Below are 21,713 nucleotides of genomic sequence, written 5' to 3' on the forward strand. Positions count from 1 at the left end.
GACAAATATCATGTTATAATGAAAAAGAATCAATCCAATAACAATTCAGTTGCAAATATTTATTTATCTAACAGAGGAATATCTAATACATAAAACAAATTTTAGCAGACCTAAAGGGAAAAATCGACAGAAATATAATAATAGTAGGGAACTTCAGCACCCTACTTTCAACAAGGGATAAATAAATCATCCAGAGAGAAAATCAGTAAAAACAAACAAACAAACAAACAAACAAACAACATTGGATTTAAACCACACATTGGCTCAGTTAGACCTACAGACGGACATTCCATCCACAGCAGGAGAATACCTATTCTTCTTGATGCATATGGAACATTCTCCAAAATAGATCGTATAGTAGGCTATAAAACAAATCATTAAATTTAAGAAGAGTACAATAGTACGAAACTAGAAATCAATTTAAAGAAGAAAACTAGAAAAATCACAACTATGTGGAGATTTAAACACATGCTACTGAACAACTAATGGACCAAAGAAGAAATCAAAAGAGAAATAAAAAAAAATACCTTGAGATAAATGAAAATGGAAAGGTAACATTCCAAAGACTATGGGGTATGGGAGGCAGCTAAAGAAATTCTGAGAGAAGTTCACAGTGATAAATGCCTACATTAAGAAAAAAGAAAGCTCTCAAATGAACAACCTAATTCTACACCTCAAGGAACTAGAAAAACAACAAATTAAGCTCAAAGTTAGTTGAAGGAAGGAAATAACAAAGATCAGAACAGAAATAAATGAGATAAAGACTAATAACACAATAGAAAAGGTCTATGAAACTAAAAGCTGGTTTTTTTTAAAGAAAAATGTAATAGACAAACCTTCGGATTTGCCAAGAAAAAAAAAGAGAACTCAAACAAATGAAATTGTGAATGAAGGAGACATCACAAATGAGACAACACAAATACAAAAGATCATGAGAGGACTGTGAAAAATTACATGCCAAACAGTTGTTCTTTCTTGCTTTCTTGCTCTCTTGCTTTCACCTTTCCTTCTTTTTTCTTTCTTTTCTTTTTTTTTTTTTTTTTTTTTTGCCTCCTCTGGTTTCGAGTATTTTATGAGATTCTATTTTCTCTCATCTGTTAGCATAGCAATTATACTTTTAAAAATGTTTTAGTGATTTCCCTAGAATTTCCAGGATATAAGCAAGTCTGCTTTCAAATAACACCATACTACTTCGTGGGTAGTGCACATACTTTATAAAAGACTATTCTCAACTGCTCCCTCCTCTTGTATAAGATTTCTATTATCCATTTCACTATCCATAAACTATAAACACTTAACCTCTTATCACCATTATTTTGAACATGTTACCTATTACACCAATTAAAAATTAAAAAATTATTATACCTTCATTTATTCATTCTCTGATGTTCTTCATTTCTTTATATAAACTCAAATTTCTCACTCATATCATTTTTCTTTTTTCTGAAAACTTCTTTATACATTTCTTACTGGAGGGCCTGAGTGGCTCATTCAGTCAAGCCTCCGACTCTTGGTTTTGGCTCAGGTCATGACCTCATGGCTTCATGGGTTTGAGCCCTGTGTGTGGCTCTGCGCTGGCAGCATGGAGCCTGCTTGGGATGCTCTCTCTCTCTCCTCTCTCTACCCCTCCCTCACTGGCACTGTCTCTGTCTCTCTCAAAAGAAATAAACTTAAAAACAAAAAACACATTTCTTGCAAGACAGGTTTACTTGCAAGGCATGTTTCTTTGTTTCTGTAGGTGAACTCAAATTTCTAATTCAAACCGTTTTTCTTTTTTCTGAAGAACTTCATTAAATGTTTCTTGCAAAGCAGGTTTACAATTCCATTATTTTTTTAACCTGAGAATATCTTTATTTCCACTTTTTTTTTTGAGAGAAAGAGAGAATGAAAGAGAAGGAGCACACACAAGCAGGGAAGGGGCAAAAGCAGAGGGAGGGAGAGACTCTTAAGCAGCCTCCACACTGATGCAGGGCTGGATTGCACCACTGTGAGATCATGACTCCAGCAGAAATTGAGTCAGAAGCTTAACCTAATGAGTTATCCAGGCATCTTTCTGCTTTATTTTTGAAGGATAGTTTCATTGCACACATAATTCTAGGTTAATGATTCTTTTCAATCCTTTAAATATTTCATTCCACTCTCTTCTTGCTTGTATGGTTTCTAAATAAGTCTGTATTAAATAATCTTCAATCATACAACAGTGAGGTTTGTTTCTCCTGGTTTCTTTCAGGATTTTTGTCATTATTTTCTCATTCTGCAGTTTTAATATGATATGCCTAGGTGTCAGTTGTTTGGTATTTATCCTTCTTGAAGTTCTCTGAGCTTTCCATATCTATATTTTGGTGCTTGTTATTAATTACGAAAAATTCTCAGCCATTATGTGACCCACCTCTTCAGTCCCACTCTCCTCCTTCTGGTGTTTGCCTTATCATTTGTTATATCTGTGTAATTGCTGCACAGTTCTTGGATATCTGTTCCAGTTTTTTTTTTTTTTCATCTTTTTTTTCTCTGTATTTTTCAGTTTGAGACGTTTCTATTGACATATCTTCACAGTCATGGATACTTTCCTCAGTCCTCTGCAGTCTGATGGCCCCATGAAAGGGATTCTTCATTTCTCTTATAGTGTTTTTGCTTTCTGGTATTTACTTTTGATTTTTTTCTTACAACTTCTATTTCCCTACCTAAATTACCTATCTTTTCTTTCATGTTGCCCACTTTTTTGCATTACAACCCTTAGCATATTAATCATAGCTATTTTATGTTCCTAGTCTGGTCATTTCTAAACCTGTGCCATATCTGAGTCTGGTTCTGATGTTTACTGTGTTTTTCAGTCTGCATATTTTCTTCCCTTTTAGAATGCCTTATAATGTGTTTGTTTAAAGGCAGACATTATTAGGTTACCAAGAACAGAGGTAAATAGGCCTTTTAGTGTGAGGTTTTTATGTTTATCTGTGTAGGAATTAGGCTGTGTTTAAAGTTTGTTGTAGTTACAGATGTCAAAGGCCTCTGTTTTCCATGGCATCCTCATTCTGTCTTCCAGGTTGTCCTGGGTTGCCCTAGAATCTTTTTATCAAACAGGGCATACATTGCAGCTCTCTCAGTTGTAATTCTCTATTATTACTAGGTATCTGTTGTGGTGGTGGTAAGATATTCTTGAGGGAAAGCATTCTGTAATATTATGATTAAATCTTAGATTTTATGTCTCTCCCTGCCCCAGTAGGCCTGAGTCTCTAGGCTGTGAACTTCAGAAGTTTTTCTTAGCTTTTTTTCTCCCTTTCCTTATATAAAATAGGAAGGTTATAAAATGGTTGACTGGTCTAATTGCCCTCCTTTTTAAAGTTTGGCAAGAGAAACTCTGAGAAAGTAGTTTCCCTTCAGGGTAGGCTCTTGTTACAAAGAGCAGACTTCTTGTGGGCATATTTCAAATGGTTACTTTCCCTCTCCTCCTGCCCAAAACACAAGAGGATTTTTCTCCCAGTTTCCACTGTTAGAACCTGGTGGAGCACCTGGATGTAAGAGTCATGAAAGTGTGTGGGGTCTTCCTATGACTGAGTCCCCAGGAGTCTTTAACTCTCAAATTATTCCATGTTCCACATCTAGCAATTAGTCAAGTACTGCTTAATATTCAGTTCCAATGGCTTCTGCTTCCAGTAAACTGCAATTCTATTTGCCTATCTCTCCAGTTTAGCGGACAGTACTTTGCCCAGTTTGCCCTCTGTTGTTGATTTTTCATTTGTCCAAACCTTTTCTAATTGTGAGGATGGGAGTGATGACTTACAAGCACTTTACATATTGGAATAGAAACTATAAGTCCTATTGTTCTTTATTATTTCTCACTACACTTACTAATATAAAAACAATCTTAGTGTGCAGACCATACAAAGACAGGAAATATCGATGTATACCTGAGCTACATAGATACCTAAACTATATGTGTATGTATACTTACTTTTCTACTTCAAGTTGATATTTTACCACTCTGTTTAAAATGTATAAGTCTCATAACCACAGATGTCCATTTTTTCTGTCCCTTAGGTTACAGTTGTCACACATATTACATATACAACCTTCGATAATCTACACCAATGTTGTACTTTTGGTTTTCAATAGTTATATATATCTTAAACTTAAGATGAAAAGTTAGTCTATTTACTAGTGTATTTATCACTTCTTTTACTCTTCCTTTATCTTTCAAGTTTCAAGTTTTCCTCTAGGATTATTTTGCTTTAAACTGAAAAAAAAACTTAATAATTTCTTTTAGAGCTAACAACTAATTTTATTATCCTTCACCTGAGAATAGCTTTACTTGATTTTCATTCTTGAAAGATATTATCACTCGATTAATGATTAAAGAGTCAAGAGTTTGTTTTTTTTTTTTTTCTTTCAGGATTCTAAACATATTGTTCTACTCTTTTCTGAACCCGTGGTTTCTGAAGAGAAATTCAGTCATTTGTATTACTGCTCATATCAATATTGTGTTAACATTCTTATTTGATAATGATGACATCTGGATCCCCTGTGGGTCTGTTCTATCATCTGTTCTGTCTCATAACTTTTGGTCACATCCTTGATCTGCTTGGTAATTTTGTGTAATGCAAGACCTTTGCCTATGATACTTTACAACTAGCTGTGTTTGATATTATCTTTTTTTTTTTTTTTTTTTTTTTTTAGAGTGTTGTATCTTTCTGCCAATAGTTAGAGTGCTGGCTGACCAAGTCAATCCAATCAGAGACCAGATTAACTCCTGGCTAAGCTATGGTACTTCAGGAAGGCCCTCACTGTTAGGTCTGAGCCTGAGAGAGATACCAATTGAGAACACGTAGTGTTCACCACAGTTCCTCTCCACTCCACCCCCACAATATTCTAAAGTCACTCTGATCTACAGAGTATCACAATACTGCTAGAATTTTCCTCTACTTTCTACAAGATTTTTGCTTGTTCTCGGCTTCTTACTTCATAATGCAGCATATATATTGAATGAAAACCCAACAGAATGTTGTCTTATTTGTTTATCTCCCTCCTATCTCTGATATCCCGCCCAGCCCTATTTTTGTCTCTTTAGATTGATACATCTGTCAAAAGGTGTGATTTCTCATCATTTAACTAGATGCTTTCTGACCAGACCTTCGCCCAAATTCTTGGCTTCTTGCCAACATCAAGAATTAGAAAATATCTCTAGAAGTATCCAACTGCAGAAAATTCCTTCTTTTCTTAAGGGTCTGCCTTATTCTAGAATTTTGGCCTTTAAATTCCTATTTGCCAAACAATCCTCTGATGCCCTTTAAACAAACCTTTTAAACTCTATTCAGTTTTCTGGGGTTGTTCCCAATGGGAGCATTGGTCGGCCACAAGCTACTCTGAAGTGAAAGTCTTATTTTCTTTACTGATTTTACTTGCTCAGTCCTTAGGTTTTCTATTTGAATTCTGTTCCCCTGTGTTTAATATCAATCTCTGCCAAGTTCTTTAAGTTTTCGCAAGTTTAGCTTAAAGAATGCGTTACTTACATGTACTATCAGATGTACTTCAGTTCCCTTCTATGATGTCTATAAAAAGGCAGACATACTAATTCAGGAACACAAGATAAGGCTTTGTATAGACAGCATTGTCTCCTAGTATTAGTCACTTTAATACAGAATATTACTTCTACATCCTGACTCATGTCAATGGTTTTTTTTTTTATTTATTACTTTATGAATGCATAAATAGTCATGTCACAAGCTATCATCATGATATTTCTGCCCTTAGTATAAAAGGTGAAACTTTATATTTCTTATGTAAAGGTGAAGCTTTATATTTCTTTTACATGTTGAATAATTCCAAGAATGGAACAAACATACAGGGTTACTAGATAAATAATTATTAACTGAAAAATACATTGTTAGTTCAAATGTAAAATCCTGATATACAAAATAATATTTACCCGTCATAATCTGCATTGATCCCAGCAAATGGTATTGTATCACAGCGTACAAAAATTACAAACCCAAAGAATACAAGTGATATAACAGATGTAACGATTGTAAATCTCATAAGGGCTTTACAAGACATGTGTAACTTGGAAACAATGATACCTCCCAGAAGCTTGCCAAGTGCACCTCCTGGAAGCAAAACCAAGCCTAAAAGAAAGGAGGAGGAGGAGGAGAAAACAGTTAAAAAATAATCAGCTAAAGATAGTACAGAAAATTCATACAGTGATGTAATCCCCATGCTCTAAACATATAGCAAACATGGATTTAAATAAAAAGACAACAAAAACTGAAAGGCATGGTAAACATCTTAACAAACCTGAACTTTAAGAGAAGTATAAATTTGGGAGTAGGGCTGAAGCTATAGGCATAATGGAATGATGGAGAAGTTTTGTTCCTATATAGTAATGGCATCTAATCCATGCAAACAGAAGAAAATGGTCTTATTTAGAGCTATTATTGTATAGCTTCATGGATTTATAGTTTATAGCAAGAGGGATGCTCATAATTACAAGAGAATCTGAGATGTGTTGCCAAGAATTAAATTAAGCCATCCGCTGGTTCTGTGGATGGATGTGCAATATTAACAATCTCATAACAAAGTGGGATTTCACAGTAGCCATTATGAAAATTGTTTTCTTTTCAATCAAGGATATAGATTAGATAGAGGCAAGCATGAAGAAGAAAAGGAGGAGGAAGGAGAAGAAGAAATATAGTTAGAAAATAATCGTATGAAGGTAGCACAATAAATGCTTACATTGATGTAATCTTCACTGCTCCAAACATAGAAGTGCTAGATTTAAATAGGAATATAGCAAGAGAAATATAAAGCAAAACACGAGTCCATTTAACATCAGATTAAATTTATATCACTGAAGGGTCTGTGAGAGACTTGGAAATAAATAGTTTTAGGATACTCAAAAAGATAAATGATAGTGTAACTTCCATAAAAATGAAGAAGAAATAAAAGAATAAAGGAATGAAATAAGAGCAGATGAATATAAAAATCAGAAACCCAGACATTTATAAATATAATTATTAAAATAAAAACTCAAATCTCAGACCAGAGACATTGGATAAGTGAATAAATTGGAAGAGAGGACTGTGTTATTCATCTACCATATAATAAAAAAAAAGAGTAAAAGGAAAATAACCAAGATAACTAATTAAAAGGCAATGAGTACAATGGAGAAGTATGATCAGATATGATTACCCAGTTGAACAAGGTCAAATTCAAAAGTAGTAAGTTATGTTGATAGTGTAGTACCTTTGATATGATTTGATGAAAATGGCACTTTACTTCTGTGAGCTTCCTTCTAAAACCTATAAACCCTGACTAATCACAAGGAAACAAATTGGGCAATTCCCTGTTAAGGAACATTCTAAAAAATACCTGACCAGCACTCCTCAAAACTGTCAAAGTCATAAAAAAAGACAATGGAAGACTGAGCAGCTGTCAAACTCAACAGAAACCTAAAGAAACACATGACAACTAAATATCATGTATCCTGAAAGAGATCCTGGAATAGAAAACAAAAACAAAGACAAAAACTTTATGTAAAAGCTAATGAAATCCAAATAAAATGTGGACTTTAGTTAGTATTGATATTGGTTCATTAATTATAGCAAATCTACCATACTAATGTAAGATGTTAATAAAAGGGGGAAACAGGTGTGCAGTGTATGGGAGTTAGCCCTCTGTACTATTTCCATTTTTTTTTTTAATTTAAAACTGATCAGAAAGCAACTTAAAAAAAAAAAGCACAGTGGGAACAGAATAAAAGGCTCTTAAAAACGTTTTACAGCAGTGGTGAGAAATATAATGGAATGAATGCCAGAGAAACAATACATGAAAAGTTAAAACTGAGAATGAGAAATTTCCATCATTAAAAAATATTACTCCTAGGAATAAAAGTATACTCCAACTACTGAGAAGGATTAAAAATAAATACTTAAATCTATCCTTACACATACAGAAGGTAAGGAAAATTCATAACATTAAGAATAAAGCAAAAATTGTAAAAGCTGCCAAAAAGCATGTTACTTGCAAAAGAATGATAACTATAGCTAATTTATAAAATTATAAAATTAATAATCTAGACTGGATATGTACACACACACTCACTACTGAAAAGTGGGGGTAGCAAACTGTCAGTGGTTGGTTAAAATCTCCTAAACAAACCAAAGGTGGATAAAATAAAATTTAAAAAAATGAGTCCATTAAGACAGGATAGGATAGTAGGGGGAGAAAGAAGCAAAACAGAAGAATAATAAACTAAAAAATATAAATAGAAGTTACCTAAAATATCAGAATCCACGATAATAGTAAATGGATAAAACTTAACTATTAAAAAGACAGATTGGATATTTTTAAAGGAAAGTCTGAAAATAAAGTAGTAAAAAAAAGTGTACCATGAAATGTAGCTCCTAAACATGTATATATCTAATAACATCATATAAAATTATGGGAAAATGCCCAGATTTTAAGAAAATTAAAAATCCATAAAGTATTTTGATTCAGCTTTCTCATAAAGACGTAGCTTACAACACTATTAAAGATATGGAAAGTACTAATCGATGTGCACGGTTATTTAAAGAGAAACAAAATCATACAATTAGAAATGAAGTCTTTTCTGGCTTAAGTAAAAATTCAAGAATCATCATTTAAAAATACATAGAACAGAAAAAACAATGAAAATCATACCTAAATGTATGAGATGCTACTAATGAGTATCTATAAATAATTATACTACCATGTTAAGGTGGTTAGGAAAATTAAATAAGTCAATAATTACTTCGAACAAAGTAAACATATGAGTGTTTGATAAAAGGTAGAAATTTACAAACAAATTCATTTATTAGAAAGCAAAAGGTACAAATAGAATGGAGACAGTATTTATCAAGAAAAGTGTGGGAACTGGAACTGAATCAGGAGACTTCAGAGGATGAGAAGTACTCCTGCAGGTAAGGAAGTCAGTAAGAAGTAAACCACATTTTACCCCAGAATCTTGGAAATTAAGGGCAGTAGGTACCACTAAAAGCAGGAGTGAGATAAAGGTAAAAACAAGGGGAATGGATTGCAGTCTATATAAAATGTTTGATTCCCAAGTCCTCTCCCCATCCCCATCCCCATCCCCATGCCATATAACTGACCGGCAAAAGACTTGGTTTATTCAGCTTGAACTCAACAACTGTAGATTTAAGAAAACAAAGCATATTTGTGAGCAGAAAACTGAGTCCTTAACTCAGCCAGGAAAATATTGGCTGTCAGGCTTATTGCCCTAGGCAATAGGAAAATCCTGGGCACAGGGAGTTCAACAATTAAAGGGCTAGGTCTTTGAAGGCTACCCCAAGAGGAAACAAAACAGTTGAAAATTCAAACAACGCACAGAACTTCCAACCATCATTTTATGTACATATTTCATTGGTGTACAGAAAAGTACACAAATCACAATACATATTGATGACTTTTCAAAGTGAACATTCCTATGAAAATACCACTCAAATCAAAAATTAAAAATTGCCAGAAGATTAGAGGCTCTTTCATGTACTCATAGGATTTTCTAAAATATGGATCATAAAGTATGTATGCATTAAGGCTTCTTTTGTTTTTTGGTATGATGTTTAGAAAATTCACCCATGGTTTTATATACAACAATCGATGATGCCTTCTCATTGCTGAATAGCATTCTAGAATACACATACACAACTGGTTCACTGTGATATTGTGAATTGTAATGTACTTTAGAAATTCATGTATATGTCCCTTTGTAAACATTTGCATTTCTTCTAGGTATTTTCTTAAGAGAAGAACTTATGTTTGGTATGTAACCAGGAGTGGAATTTCTGAATGAGGGAATATGTATATGTTCAGATTTTTATGATATTGCCAAACAGATTTAAAAAATGCTTAAACCAATTTACATTTTCACCGGTAGTGGATGAAATGCCAAATGCTGTAAGTCTGTGACAACATGTATTTCCCTTTTTCATTTTAGCCATTCTGGTGAAAGAGTAATAGTATTGCATTGTGGTTTTAATATGCATTTCCCCAAAAACCAATGAAGGTGAACCCACTTTCATATGAATATTGGCCAATAGACATCATCTTCTATAGAACAGCTTCTCAAGTCTTTTGTCCATTTTTATTGGATTATCTGCCTTACTGTTGATGGAAATTTTTACATATTCTTTGTAGAGTAAAATCTTTGTAGAGTATTTCTATTGAAAAGATTGTCTGTTGGGGCGCCTGGGTGGCTCAGTTGGTTGAGCGTCCGACTTCGGCTCAGGTCACGATCTCGCGGTTTGTGAGTTCGAGCCCCGCGTCAGGCTCTGGGCTGATGGCTCAGAGCCTGGAGCCTGCTTCCGATTCTGTGTCTCCCTCTCTCTCTGCCCCTCCCCCATTCATGCTCTGTCTCTCTCTGTCTCAAAAATAAATAAACATTAAAAAAAAAAAAAAGAAAAGATTGTCTGCTTTCATTTTTACTCTTTATCCTGACATTTGATAAACAGAAGTTCTTAATTTTAATGTAATACCACTTAATTTTTTTCTTTACAGCTATGTGATTTCTATCCTATATAAAAAAATCTTTGTTTTCTCCAAGGCCATTAGATATTTTCCTATGTTTTATTCTAAAAAGCTTTGTCTTACCATTCACATTTAGATCTATAATACACCTAGAATTTGGTAGTTGTGTATATAGTGAGGTAGCGGTCAAGATTTACCTTTTTTCATAACGATATCTAATTGACCCAATATCACCAATGCCTAATTAACCCAGCTATCTGTTTTATTTATTATAAAGCTACATTGTTGAGAGCATACCTATGTATAATTGTTTCATCTACCTCACCGGCTAACCCTCCTGCCACTTATAAATAACCTCTTCATAACAAGTAATACCTCTTGCTTTAAAGAATACTATACTTGGGGCGCCTGGGTGGCTTGGTCGGTTAAGCGTCCAACTTCGGCTCAGGTCATGATCTCACGGTCGGTGGGTTCAAGCCCCGCGTCGGGCTCTGTGCTGACCGCTCAGAGCCTGGAGCCTGCTTCCGATTCTGTGTCTCCCTCTCTCTCTGACCCTCCCCCATTCATGCTCTGTCTCTCTCTGTCTCAAAAATAAATAAACGTTAAAAAAAAAAATTAAAAAAAAAAAAGAATACTATACTTAAAATCACTATAGTTACACCACCTTTTCTTCCCACAGTACTTTTTCTATCCTTTCAATCTTTTTATGTCCTCATACTTAAGGAGTATCTCTTCCAAGTGATATACTGGATTGTCCCTCCAATCTGAAAATCTTTATTTATATGTATTATAATTACTACGATATTTATTGAGAAGCAATTCTCCATGTATCTCATGTTTCCGTATACCCAGCAAGCAGAACCACTGACTGATCTTTTTTCTATCTTTTCAAGGATATTTATATAGTGAACAAACAGCCTTGGATAATAGAGATAGTGTTCTTCTTGAAAGCAGAAGGCAAGTTTGCTTATAGTTTTGGAAAACAGAGATAGTGTCCCTCCTGGAATTGGGAGAAAACACATTTATTGTCAAGTATAATAAAGATAATGTCTCCTTCTGGATTAAAAGGTAAGCATGGTTACTGTCTATTCTAAGATTTATGTTCCCCTAGAGTGGTGCCCACATTCACTACCTAACTAGCTTACACTGTGCCCTGGCCACCCAGACTTTGATGGATCTGCCCTTCCCAGTCACATTTGTCTCAGTCTCAGTCCTGCAGGTCGCTCCCCTAGAACTCTGATGCAAACCTTGTCAACACCAGGTATTCTGGCTCATATGTTTTAAGGGCTTCAGTTCTGGTGGTGGCAGTGGGCCCTAGGGAAGACTGAGATGCACCTTGTTAAAACTGTGTGCCTCATGGCCGGGGACTGAAGACTGCCCACAACAGGTAGAGAGAGAAACTGCAGATGACTACAATAAAGGAAAAAGTAGCCAGGACACAACAGCTGGACACATGCAACACACACTGAGACACCTTGAAGTGCCAGGTTCTGGTGAACAGAGAGTACTACACTGCAGAGTACTAGAGGATCACTTCTTTATAAGGCCATTACTCTCAAGATCAGGAGACATAGCTGATCTATCTCCCTATCACACAGAAACAGACATAGAAAGTTAGACAAAATGAGGAGACAGAGTAATATATCCCAAATGAAAGAACAGGACAAAAAAAAAAAAAAAACATATCAAGAGTGAAATGAATGTAAGTAATATGCCTCATAGAGAATTTAAAGTAATGATCATAGAGATACTCAGCGAACTTGAGAAAAGAGTGGAGAGTATCAGTAAGACCCTTAAAAAAGAGATAAGAGAATATAAAAAAGAACCAACCAGAGATGAAGAACACAACAAATGAAATTAAAAATATACTAGATGGAATAAATAGCAGGCTACAGGAAGTGGAGGAACAAATTAGAGACTTGTAGGACAGGCTAATGGAAAGCAATCAAACTGAGCAAGTAAGGGGGAAAAACGTATGCACAATGAGAATACACTTAGGGAACTCAGGGACGCCATCAAGCGTAACAACATTCACATTATATGGTTATCAGAAGAAACAATAGTTGAATATCCCCTAATCTGGGGGAGGAATCAGACATCCAGAACCAGGAGGCACAGAGATCCCCCAACAAAATTAACCCAAGGAGGTCCATATCAAGACGCACAGTAATTAAAATGGCAAGAAACAGTGATAAAGAGAGAATTTTAAAAGCAGCAAGAGAAATGAAGACAGTTACAAGGAAAACACCATAAGATTATCAGTAGATTTTTCAGCAGAAACTTTGCAGGCCAGAAAGAATGACATGAAAGGAAAAAATCTACAGCCAAGAATACTCTATCCAGAAACACTAACATTCAGAATAGAAGGAGATATATGAACCAAACCACTAAACCAGCCCTAAAAAAAAATTGTTAACGGGGACTCTGTGAGGAAAAACAAACACAAGTGAAAATAGGCACAAAAGCAGTGAAAATACGTGTATCTCTAAAAATCAGTCAAGGAACTCACAAAATAAAAGGATGTAAACTATAATACCATATACCAAAACTGTGGGGCTGGGAGGAGTAGAGAATAGATTCAAACTTAAGTGACCATCAACCTAATATAGACTGTTATATGCAGATGTTATATACAAACCTAAGGTAATTAATAATCAAAAACTACTGATAAATATGTAAAAAATAAACAGAATCCAAGTATATTATTAAAGAAAGCCAGGAAAATGTGAGAGAAGAGAGCAAGAAAAGAAATGATCAGATAAGAACTTCAAAAACAACCACAAAACAAGTAATAAAATGGCAATAAATACATACCTATCAATAATTACTTTGAATGTAAATGGACTAAATGCCCCAATCAAAGACATAGGGTACCAGAGTGGATAAAAAACGAGACTCATCTATATGCTGCCTACAAGAGACTCATTCCAGATGTAAAGACACCTGCAGATTGAATGTGAGTGGATGGGAACTATTTACTATGAAAATGGATATGAAAAGAAAACCAGGGTAGCAATCCTTTTTTTTGGACAAAGTAGACTTTAGAACAAAGACTATAACAAGAGAAAAAGAAGGAAACCATTTAATAATGAAGAGATCAGTCCAATAAGAAGATATAACAATTGTAAATATTTGTGCATCCAACATGGGAGCACCCAAATCAATACATAAAATAGTCAATAACAAACATACAGGAAATAAGCAATAGTAATACAATAATAGTAGGGGACTTTAACACCCCACGTACATCAATGGACAGACATACAAACATAAATTCAACAAGGTAGAAACGGTTTTGAATAACACACTGGGCCAGATGGATTTAACAGATACATTCAGATACATTGGATCAGATGGACTTGACAGATATATTTAGAACTCTGCATCCCAAAGCAACAGAATATACTTTCTTCTCGAGTTCACATGGAACATTCTCCAAGATAGATTACATACTGGGTCACAAAACAGCCCTTCATAAGTAAACAAGAATTGAAATCATACCATGCATACTTTCAGACCACAATGCTATGAAGCTTGGAATCAACCACAGGAAAAAGTCTGGAAAACTTCCAAAAGCATGGAGGTTAAAGAACACCCTACTAAAGAATGAATGGGTCAACCAGGCAATTAGAGAAGAAATTAAAAAATATATGGAAACAAATGAAAATGAAAATACAACAATCCAAACACTTTGAGATGCAGCGAAGGCAGTCCTGAGAGGAAAATACATTACAATCCAGGCCTATCTCAAGAAACAAGAAAAATCTCAAATACAAAATCTAACAGCACACCTAAAGGAAATAGAAGCACAACAGCAAAGACAGCCGAAATCCAGCAGAAGAAAAGAAATAATACAGATCAGAGCAGAAATAAACAATATAGAATGTAAAAAAACTGTAGAGCAGATCAACGAAACCAAGAGTTGGTTTTTCGAAAAAATAAACAAAATTGATAAACCTCTAGCCAGGCTTCTCAAAAAGAAAAGGGAGATGACCCAAATAGATAAAATCATGAATGAAAATGGAATTATTACAACCAATCCCTCAGAAATGCAAGCAATTTTCAGGGAATACTATGAAAAAGTATATGCCAACAAACTGGACAACCTGGAAGAAATGGACAAATTCCTAAGCACCCACACACTTCCCAAACTCAATCAGGAGGAAATAGAAAGCTTGAACAGACCCATAACAAGCGAAGAAATTGAATCAGTCATCAAAAATCTCCCAACAAATAAGAGTCCAGGACCAGATGGCTTCCCAGGGGAGTTCTACCAGACGTTTAAAGCAGAGATAATACCTATCCTTCTCAAGCTATTCCAAGAAATAGAAAGGGAAGGAAAACTTCCAGACTCATTCTATGAAGCCAGTATTACTTTGATTCCTAAACAAGACAGAGACCTAGTAAAAAAAGAGAACTACAGGCCAATATCCCTGATGAATATGGATGGAAAAATTCTCAATAAGATACTAGCAAATCGAATTCAACAGCATATAAAAAGAATTATTCACCATGATCAAGCGGGATTCATTCCTGGGATGCAGGGCTGGTTCAACATTCGCAAATCAATCAATGTGATACATCACATTAATAAAAGAAAAGAACCATATGATCCTGTCAATCAATACAGAAAAGGCCTTTGACAAAATTCAGCAACTTTCTTAATAAAAACCCTCGAGAAAGTTGGGATAGAAGGAACATACTTAAAGATCATAAAAGCCATTTATGAAAAGCCCACAGCTAACATCATCCTCAACGGGGAAAAACTGAGAGCTTTTTCCCTGAGATCAGGAACACGACAGGGATGCCCACTCTCACCGCTGTTGTTTAACATAGTGTTGGAAGTTCTAGCATCAGCAATCAGACAACAAAAGGAAATCAAAGGCATCAAAATTGGCAAAGATGAAGTCAAGCTTTCACTTTTTGCAGATGACATGATATTATACATGGAAAATCCGATAGACTCCACCAGAAGTCTGCTAGAACTGATACATGAAAGTTGCAGGATACAAAATCAATGTTGCATTCTTATACACAAATAATGAAGCAACAGAAAGACAAAGAAACTGATCCCATTCATAATTGCACCAAGAAGCATAAAATACCTAGGAATAAATCTAACCAAAGATGTAAAAGATCTGTATGCTGAAAACTATAGAAGTTTATGAAGGAATTTGAAGAAGATATAAAGAAATGGAAAAACATTCCATGCTCATGGATTGGAAGAATAAATATTGCCAAAATGTCAATACTACCCAAAGCTATCTACACATTCAATGCAATCCCAATCAAAATTCCACCAGCATTCTTCTTGAAACTAGAACAAGCAATCCTAAAATTCATATGGAACCACAAAAGGCCCCGAATAGCTAAAGTAATTTTGAAGAAGAAGACCAAAGCAGGAGGCATCACAATCCCAGACTTTAGCCTCTACTACAAAGCTATAATCATCAAGACAGCATGGTATTGGCACAAAAACAGACACACAGACCAATGGAATAGAATAGAAACCCCAGAACTAGACCCACAAACGTATGGCCAACTAGTCTTTGACAAAGCAGGAAAGAATATCCAACGGAAAAAAGACAGTCCCTTTAACAAATGGTACTGGGAGAACTGGACAGCAACATGCAGAAGATTGAAACTAGACCACTTTCTCATACCATTCACAAAAATAAACTCAAAAATGGATAAAGGACCTGAATGTGAGAAAGGAAATCATCAAAACCCGAGAGGAGAAAGCAGGAAAAGACCTCTCTGACCTCAGCCGTAGCAATCTCTTACTCGGCACATCCCCAAAGGCAAGGGAATTAAAAGCAAAAATGAACTACTGGGACCTTATGAAGATAAAAAGCTTCTGGACAGCAAAGGAAACAACCAACAAAAGTAAAAGGCAACCAACGGAATGGGAAAAGATATTTGCAAATGACATATCGGACAAAGGGCTAGTATCCAAAATCTATAAAGAGCTCACCAAACTCCACACCCGAAAAACAAATAACCCAGTGAAGAAATGAGCAGAAAACATGAATAGACACTTCTCTAAAGAAGACATCCGGATGGCCAACAGGCACACGAAAAGGTGCTCAACGTCACTCCTCATCAGGGAAATACAAATCAAAACCACACTCAGATATCACCTCACGCCAGTCAGAGTGGACAAAATGAACAAATCAGGAGACTATAGATGCTGGCGAGGATGTGGAGAAACGGGAACCCTCTTGCACTGTTGGTGGGAATGCAAATTGGTGCAGCCACTCTGGAAAGCGGTGTGGAGGTTCCTCAGAAAATTAAAAATAGACCTACCCTATGACCCAGCAATAGCACTGCTAGGAATTTACCCAAGGGATACAGGAGTACTGATGCCTAGGGGCACTTGTACCCCAATGTTTATAGCAGCACTCTCAACAATAGCCAAATTATGGAAAGAGCCTAAATGTCCATTAACTGATGAATGGATAAAGAAATTGTGGTTTATATACACAATGGAGTACTATGTGGCAACGAGAAAGAATGAAATATGGCCCTTTGTAGCAACATGGATGGAACTGGAGAGTGTTATGCTAAGTGAAATAAGCCATACAGAGTAAGACAGATACCATATGTTTTCACTCTTATGTGGATCCTGAGAAACTTAACAGAAACCCATGGGGGAGGGGAAGAAAAAAAAAAAAAAGAGGTTAGAGTGGGAGAGAGCCAAAGCATAAGAGACTCTTAAAAACTGAGAACAAACTGAGGGTTGATGGGGGGTGGGAGGGAGAGGAGGGTTGGTGATGGGTACTGAGGAGGGCACCTGTTGGGATGAGCACTGGGTGTTGTATGGAAACCAATTTGACAATAAACTTCATATATTGAAAAAAAAAACAGATACATTCAGAACATTATTCCATCCTAAAACAGTATCATACACATTCTTTTCAGGTGCACATGGAACATTCAAGTGCACATGAATAAATCACACAGTAAGCCACAAAACAAGTCTCAACAAACTAAAAAAAGGTATGTCATAATATGTATCTTTCTGACCACAATACTATAAAACAAGAAGTAAACCATAATAAAAAGTCTGGAAAGACCACAAATACATGGAGGTTAAATAACATACTACTACTAAACAATGAATGGGTCAACCAAAAAAATCAAAGAGGAAACCAAAAATTACATGGCAAAAAACAAAAAGGAAATAGCAACAGTCCAAAATCTTTGGGATGCAGCAAAAGTGGTTCTAAGAGGAAAGTTTTTAGCAATACAGATCTACTTCAAGAAGCAAGAAAAATCTCAAATTAACCACCTAATCTTACACCTAAAGGAGCTAGAAAAAAACAACAACAAACAAAACCCCAAACCAGCAGAAGGAAGGGAATAATAAAGATCAGAACAGAAATAAGTGATACAGAAAGAGAGAGAGAGAGAGAGAGAGAGAGAGAAGATCAATAAGACCAGGAGCTGGTTCTTTGAAAAGATAACAAAATTGATAAACCTCTAGCCAGACTCATAATAAAAAAGAATCAAATAAAATAATTAATAAAAGAGGAAAATAACAAATGACAGACACCACAGAAATACAAAGGATTATAAGAGAACATTATGAAAAATTACATGCCAACAAATCTGATGACTTAAAAGAAATGGATAAATTCCTGGAAACATATAACCTACCAAAACTGAAACAAGAAGATATATAAAGCTTGAAAGACTAATTACCAACAATGAAATTCAATAAGTAATTAAAAAACTCCCACAAACAAAATTTTGCAAACCCAGAAAGAAACCCAAAACCAGAGGGCTCCACAGGTGAATTCTACCAAACATTAAAAGAAGAGTGAATATCTATTCTTCTCAAACTTTTCCAAACAATAGAAGAGGAAGGAAAACCCAAATTCATTCATGAGATACCAAAACCAGATAAAGACACACTAAAGAAAAGAATAATAGGTCAATATCTCTGATGAAGATAGATGCAAAAAATCCTGAACAAAATATTGCCAAACAATTCAACAATACATTGAAAAATAACTAACCACAATCAAGTGGTAATTATTGTCAGAATGCAAAGGTGGTTCAATATTCACAATTTAATCAATGTGATGCATCACATCAATAAGAGGATAAAAACCATATATGATCATTTCAACAAATGCAGGAAAGCATCTTACAAAGTATAACATTTATCCATGATAAAAACTCTCAACAAAGTAGGTTTAGAGGGAATATATCTCAACATAATAAAGGCCTTATATGAGAAAACTCACAGCTAACATCATCCGCAATGGGGAAAAACAGAGCTTTTCCCCCAAAGTCAGGAAAAAGATAAGGATGTCTACTCTCACCACTTTATTCAACATAGTACGAGAAGTCCTAACCACAGCAATCAGACATCAAACAGAAACAAGTCATTCAAATTAGTAAAGAAGAAGTAAAATTTTCACTATATGCAGATTACATGATGCTACCTATAGAAAACTTTAAAGACCACCAAAAAAGCTACTAGAATGATAAATGAATTCAGGAAAGTCACAGGAGACAAAATTAATATACAGAAATCTGTTGCATTTCTATACACTAAGAATGTAGCAGTAGAGAGAAAAAATTAGAAAACAATGTCATTTACAACTGCACCAAAAATAATAAAATACCTAATAATAAACTTAACCAAAGAGGTAAAAGATCTGTAACGTGAAAACTATAAAACACTGATGTAGGAAATTGAAGATGACACACAAAAACGGAAAGACATACCATGCTCATTGATCAGAAGAAAAAAAATTTTTTAAATGTCTATACTACCCAAAGCAACCTATGCATTTAATGCAATCCCTGTCAAAACACCAACATCATTTTTCACAGAGGTAGAACAATCCTAAAATTTGTATGAAACCACAAAAGATCCCAAATAGCCAAAGCAATGCTGAAAAAGAAAAGCAAAGCTGGAGGCATCACAATTCCTGACTTCAAGTTATATTACAAAGTTCTAGTGATCAAAATACTATGTTACTAGTACAAAATAGATCAATAGAACATAATATAAAACCCGGAAATAAACCCAAAACTATATGGTCAATTAATCTTCAACAAAGCAGGAAACAATATGCAATGGGAAGGGGGTGCCTGGGTGGCTCCATTGGTTGAGCATCAGACTTTGGCTCAGGTCATGATCTCACAGTTCATGAATTTGAGCCCCACATCAGGCTCGCTGCTGTCAGCACAGAGCCCACTTGGATCCTCTGTCTCCCTCTCTCTCCACCCCTACCCTGTTCAATCCTTCTCTCAAAAATAAATAAAACATTAAAAAAATACACAATGAGGAAAACACAGTCTCTTCAATAAATGGTGATGGGAAAACTGGACATGACAGGTAAAAAAAATGAAAATATGGACCACTCTCTTACACTATATAAAAATAAACTCAAAATGGATTAAGGACCTAAATGTGAGACCTGAAACTATAAAAATCCTAGACCTATCCCTTTGTAACAACTGCTACTAAGATTCATCCTGGTTAGAGGATTTCTCCTGATTTCAGACAACAGTTATAAAGGTGTACAATTATAATGACAATTTCAACAAATGCAGGAAAGCATCTGACAAAAACTTTCAACAAATTAGGTTTAGAGGGAAAGGAGGGAAATATGCAACCACTATAGATGAAAACCAGTGAATCATTAGAAGCTGATCTGATTTGCTTTGTTGATGAGACAGTAGAGTTCACAATTGCTTGTTAATGTGAATTGGCCAGAGCTGGGTTGTCTGAGGGCCCAGTTCCTCCTGCAGTCTCTTCTGTCAACCTTGGACCCAGTCTAAGACAAAAGTAAAACATCTAACAGTTGTTTTGCTTTAGGGTTGTGACCATCTCTGGAATATTTCCCTAAGAAAGACATTTTCCTATGTAAAACCATAAATAAGACATTGAATGGAATTTGGACTCTTAAAATGCCTCAGAAAAGGAGGTAAAATGATCTTGTGAGTGAGGCTTTGGACAACTTTAATGTACTTTTGGTGGTAACTTCAATATACTAATGCTATGGCTTCAATTCCAAAATGTATAATTGGTAATTATATTTTACAAACTTGTATTATTTATGCTCCTAAACTCCAAAAGTAAAAGTGAAACACATAAATTTTTACCCGAACCTGTGTGCCTGTCTCCTCTTGTATGGTCTAATGGAAACAACATAGAATCCCAGGAGGAGAAAGGGAAATCTCAGCTTTGATTATGGATTTAAAGGAAGCAGGGGTAGTAAGAGAATAGGATTTGAGCAATAACTCAATTCACCAGACCTTATGTCCAGTGAAAACATAGTCCCTTATTAGGGAATTGAGATTTATAGCAGATTAACCACCAATTAAACTCATTTGTTGTTCCTATACCTCTTGAAGTTCCAAACATCTGAGGTAACTAAATTTATGGCATACACAAATGGTACTTGAGATGTTATCTTGGACATTGCCAAAACCTTCTTTTTTATCCCATTAGGAACCAAAGACAAAAACCAATTCTCATTCATGCTGCAAGGCCATAACTATACATTTTCAGTACACCCTAAACTCCCCTGATATTTACTACAATGGGGTAGATAAGGATTCATTGTGAGTACCATTATCATCTGATGCCAAAAGCTTTCAATGATAGATAAATGTTCAGTAGGATGGAGAGTCAGAAGTCTCAGACTCAAAATCTCTGACTTTAGTGTTATCACACTTTCATCAGCAAAGAAGACTGATAAAGCCCAACAAAACCCAGAAGAATGCTCATCAAGTTTTGGGGGAACTATGTAGACAGATTCACAATGCTCAATCTCTCTGGCAATTAAAGACAAATTGTTGTTCTCCTTCCCCCTGACCAAAAGGGATTATAGCATAGCTTTGGACTCTGAGTATTTGAGACAGTAGGTGACTCATGTGGATATTCTACTCTAGTGGTTTTTTCTATCAGCTAACCTACAGTGAGTGTAATCCCGACCTACTTTTGAAGCTAATCAAGAAGCTATGGCATACTTCTTCCTGCTTTGAGGTACCACAAACCTAATGACCCATTGGAGCTGGAAATCTATAGAGATTTTGTGTACTGGAGCCTCTGGAAGTGGGAGCCAGCCTCCATTCAGGAAAATCCCTTGGGGTTTGGATTCACTGACTCCCTGAAATAGGTAGGTAGGAAAAACAACTCTTAGCTTACTACTGGCTTCTTGTCAAAACTGAAGCCCTGACCCATGCAGTCATTG

General features: G+C 35.3%; 1 protein-coding gene across 4 annotated transcripts in view; it reads right to left on the bottom strand.

Moving 5' to 3' along the window:
• SLCO6A1 (solute carrier organic anion transporter family member 6A1) overlaps positions 1-21,713 on the bottom strand; it is a 93,950-nt gene that overhangs the window by 39,100 nt on the left and 33,137 nt on the right. For 3 of the 4 annotated variants that reach the window (XM_042944512.1, XM_042944511.1, XM_042944514.1), the window contains exon 8: positions 5,921-6,116. In XM_042944512.1, coding sequence (XP_042800446.1) covers positions 5,921-6,116 — 196 coding nt within the window. The remainder of the gene's footprint in view (positions 1-5,920; positions 6,117-21,713) is intronic. The other variant, XM_042944513.1, reaches the window with a different exon arrangement.

The sequence above is a fragment of the Panthera leo genome, chromosome A1 (assembly GCF_018350215.1).
Source record: "Panthera leo isolate Ple1 chromosome A1, P.leo_Ple1_pat1.1, whole genome shotgun sequence".
In the NCBI taxonomy this organism is placed as follows: Eukaryota; Metazoa; Chordata; class Mammalia; order Carnivora; family Felidae; genus Panthera; species Panthera leo.